Genomic DNA, 4,446 nt, shown 5'->3' on the forward strand with positions numbered 1-4,446 from the left:
ATCCTTCTATCAGGCTGACCCTTAGCCGGTGCAAGGTGAGCGGTGGCACAGGGCCCAACTTTGTTTGGGAGCCTCAGGATAACTAATTTTATATAATATTTACAACGAATAGATATCAATTGATAAACTTTGGTTAAGTGGTGTAAGGAGCTTTTCCGCTTAGATTAGGTTGTAAGTTCGAATCCTAGTACAACTTGCATTTATTTCATTTTATTTTATTTTTTTGTTATTTTAAAATTTAAATTATAAGGCAATTAATCAATTTTTGAAGCAAAAATGCTATTAATTGAGTACTACTTTGCTTTACAAAAACTCTTTATCATTTCATTAACAAAACGGCCTAGTTTTATTCCAACTGCACAGGGCTTCATAATCATTGGGACGGCCCTGCTCTCTATCCATAGTACGTGTTAAATTGTTGATGATTAGTACTATAATATAATTGTATACCATAATTTTTCTATCTAGGTGTTAAATTGTTGATGATTTGTAATATACTTGTATATCATAATTTATCAATCTATTACCTATTATTAAAGACGAATAAAAGTAACACTTGGCAGCATCATGTTTGAGTATTGTATCTAAATAATGACAATTGATGTACATACAAAAAATCTAAAGTAAACTTTCTAAAATATTCATTGTTTATTATACTTTATACCTTTTTATAATTTAATTTTTATTATAATTATTTAACAACCGTGCATCTTTTGCATGAGAATTGATCTAGTTTTTACGTATGTGCAGATACCGAACCTGGAAAAACTTCAAGAACAAAAAGGTGATTGACGACATAAAACTCAAAGATGGTGGTTGCCCTTTTAAAACCGTTCCCATCCTAAGAACCAATTTGAATTCCAGCGTCTTTGACATTAATCAACTTGAATCTCCTGATAAACATTGTGTAAGTTTATTTGTTAATTGTTTGGTGTATCTATTATATAATTATAGATATTTTTCCCCAACTTTTATCCACAACACTCCAAAACTCTAATTCTCAAAATCTTTGCACTTTTTTTTTTTGTGTTTATTTAATAACTTCCAACTTTTAAAAAAAAAAATTAAACTATAACTTCCACTTCTATCACAAATTCTTATATGTGGCTTGCCGCCACACGGTGTAGCCGGCCATAATAGGGATTACTTTGATAGTGTTATAGGGGTTACCCGATTAGTGTTCAGGGGTTACTTTATTAGTATTACAGGGGTTACTTCGTCAGTATTATAGGGATTACTTAGTCAATGTTGTAAGGGTTACCCGATCAGTGTTTTAGAGATTACTTTATTATTTTACAAGCGGTCACACGGGGCGTGTTCGGCAAAATATAGTTGTAGAGGTAGTTGTTAGCTGTGCTGGTGGCTGTTAGCTGTATGTGTACTTTGTGCTTTAGAAGGGTACGTTCTAGTTATGAAAATTTTATAATTGTCAATTAAAATATTTATTCATTAAATACTCCATCCTCGGTATAACTTTCTTTGAAAGTGTCAGAAAGGTAATTCATTTGCGCCACTAACGTAGTTTCGTGTATTTGTGAAAGGACATTCAAATTTCATTTAGAAATAAGTATTTTTTTTTTTGTTTTTTAAGATTGCTACATTTGATGATTTATGCGGTTTATGAAGGAAAACAAGATAGATAGTGGAAAGTTATTTGTCATATATATCAATTATTATTGAAAATAGAATTATTTGTGCTGAGACTAGGTTATATTTTTATAAATAGGGATATATAATTGCTTTTGGAGTAAATAAATATTTTTATAAATGATTGTGCAATGATATGACATGCATAATTAATTGTATTTAAGATAACAAGATGATAAAACTAAACATGGGTAGTAATTGCTAATAATTGGTACAGGATGCTATAGTTCATACAAATAACTTGGACAGGAAATTTTTGGGAGTTGCTGGGGTACTCTCACTTTATAAACCTGTTGTACAACCCAATCAATGGTCTACAGCGCGAATTAAGCTTTTAAATGGTGACAATAGCTTTGAAGCCGGATGGATGGTAAGATAAGAATTTAAATTAGGATTTTCAGTTCTTTAAATTGTCTTAAATCACATAGAATATATAAAACAAACTTATTTTGGGTGGTCAATTTCAGGTAAATCCTGCGATATTCAAGGATAATGAAGCACATTTGTATGCAAGTTTCACTGTAAGCATTTTTTTTTTTTTTTGAAATTGCTACCCACCTATTGTAGATGGGTTCGCTGTAAGCATTTTTATCAATTATTACTATAGGTTGAAAGTTTTTTTTTTACATATAATAGTGAAACATGAGTAGTTATGGATAAAATACTAGGTACGTATTAGTAAAAAAAAAAATTAAGGAATCAAGACTTATCTCTTTAATACCCCACCTAATTTCTTACTCACTTTTCTTATTTAATATTTCTTTTAAATTTACTCATTTGTAAGTGTTGTAACAAATTTAAGAAATTAGACCCAGGCCACCACTTTTTATTACTACATATTAAAAAAAAAATAAAAAAAAAATTATATATCACTTTTCTCTCCTATAATTCAATGTATTTCTTGGTTTAGTAAAAATGTATATTTGTAAATTGAAAAGTAACCGAGGGCATATGTACTAATATTCTAATATTCTTGTATTGAAAAAAATAACTTTGATAGACCGGGGGAAAAGGATGCATAAATCAATGCCCAGGTTTTGTTCAAGTGGCTGAAGACATGCCTTTGGGTGTAGTCCCAAGCAAGTACTCTGAATATGGAGGACAACAACAGGCTTGGGATTTATCAATTATCAAGGTATAAGTCCGCAACTAATGTTTATTTATTTATTTATTTATAATGACTATTATTAAACTCAATCATGCCCCACCATTAATTACATACAATTAACAATTATACACTCAATCTCCACACACAAAAAAAAAAACAATTTTACACTCAATTCATGACTCAAATCTTTTTTAAAAAAATAAAAATAGAAAAAATATTAATTATATTGTCATTTACTTGTATTACATTTTGATATTTTATTTTTTAAAAAACGAAAAAAAAGACATAGCTAAGTAGTTATTCATCTGATGTTAGAGGTAAAATAACATGAACTTATAAAAGCTTATTAATTAGTAATACTTCTAGTGTTAAGATTAAAGGTTGCATGTTCAAATTTTGTATAAACTAGTTTTATAAATTTGAAAGTAAGTTGATACATAGAATAAATGAATCTTTTACATAGTTCAAGAGTTGTTTTTTGTAATTTCTCACCAAATTCCTCCAAAAGTCTAATCCTACAATTTTATGCACTCCTTTTTTTATATTATTATTTTTTATTTTTTGGGAAGTTATTAGGGGATTTGGTTACATATTAAGCTACTTTTAATATATTATAAACTAGCTTTTAAATCTCAGTTGATGCATCGAGTTACAACATTAATTCTGTGATTGAAATTCTTATTTATACTACTTTGATAGAATAACATGTATAAATTCAAATATACAAGTTTATACAATCCATACTTTTTAAACAGGTAAAATGAAGCTTGATTAACTAATTGTGCATTTTAATTTTTATTACCACCAAAAGAATTTTTTTCAAGACCTGCCACATCGCGTAACATACCCGGCCCATTCTTACTAATATTCACGTGTTTAATGTTTTGTGAGCGTGTAGCGTCAAGATGATGGAAATTGGTGGTTATCATTTACTCGTACAAGAGATAAAATTGAAAAAGATGACATTGGATACTGGCCCAAAGAATTATTTACTTCACTGAAAGAATTTTCCAATCAAGTTGAATGGGGAGGTGAGATTTTTAATCCCGAGCTTAGTACTCCTCCTCCTGAGATGGGCAATGGAAGGAGGGCAATCTATGATGCTCAATATACAGCAGCAGTATTTAATGCTACATATGTCAATGAAAGTTATGAGAATGTGGTAGACCCTGAAGATACTCATAAGGTTTGGGAATGTGAAAAATCATATACTGTTAAAGATGGTGGTTTTACATCAGAATATTTAGGCCGAGTGATATATTATGGAGGCCCAAATAATCCTTTGATGTTATAGTGATTTTGTAAATTTTATCATTTATCAATAAAGAGTTTTAGTTTTTCATTACAGTTGGTCTTGCTAAAGCTTACATACTCTAATCATCATGTTTCAACAATTGGGTTTTATTAGTATTATTTTCTTCAACAATTTTTTTTTTTTTTTAATATTACTCCCTTCATCCTTTTATTACATGCCTATTTTCCATTTTGTACGAGAATTAAGAAAGTTAAAGATTCCTTAAAATTAATAATTGAGACTACAAATATGCATGTGGTGTTAGAGAGAGATAGAAAGAAAGAAAAAAGTGATTGAGAATTAAGAGAAAGAAAATATTGGGAATTGATGTTAAAGTACAAAATAGAGAAAAAAAAGGATGACAAATCATCAAAAAGAGAGTAAAGTACAATTTATA

General features: G+C 29.1%; 1 protein-coding gene across 1 annotated transcript; it reads left to right on the plus strand.

Annotated features, from left to right (window-relative positions):
• The first annotated feature begins 1,850 nt into the window (after positions 1-1,850).
• On the plus strand, positions 1,851-4,222 carry LOC110700814. Its single transcript, XM_021878403.1, has 4 exons — positions 1,851-2,017; positions 2,115-2,168; positions 2,648-2,782; positions 3,654-4,222. The coding sequence occupies exons 1-4, from the start codon at positions 2,015-2,017 to the stop codon at positions 4,047-4,049; spliced, it is 588 nt and encodes a 195-aa protein (XP_021734095.1). The 5' UTR covers positions 1,851-2,014; the 3' UTR covers positions 4,050-4,222.
• Positions 4,223-4,446: the final 224 nt, after the last annotated feature.

Source organism: Chenopodium quinoa, unplaced genomic scaffold, assembly GCF_001683475.1.
Source record: "Chenopodium quinoa cultivar QQ74 unplaced genomic scaffold, ASM168347v1, whole genome shotgun sequence".
NCBI lineage: Eukaryota > Viridiplantae > Streptophyta > Magnoliopsida > Caryophyllales > Amaranthaceae > Chenopodium > Chenopodium quinoa.

What these genes read in the sequence shown, in the direction of transcription:
- LOC110700814 (XM_021878403.1), top strand. An exon ending in ATTTGTATGCAAGTTTCACT is followed by an intron (nt 2,169 to 2,647) that starts GTAAGCATTTTT and finishes TAACTTTGATAG; the next exon opens with ACCGGGGGAAAAGGATGCAT. An exon ending in GGGATTTATCAATTATCAAG is followed by an intron (nt 2,783 to 3,653) that starts GTATAAGTCCGC and finishes GTGAGCGTGTAG; the next exon opens with CGTCAAGATGATGGAAATTG.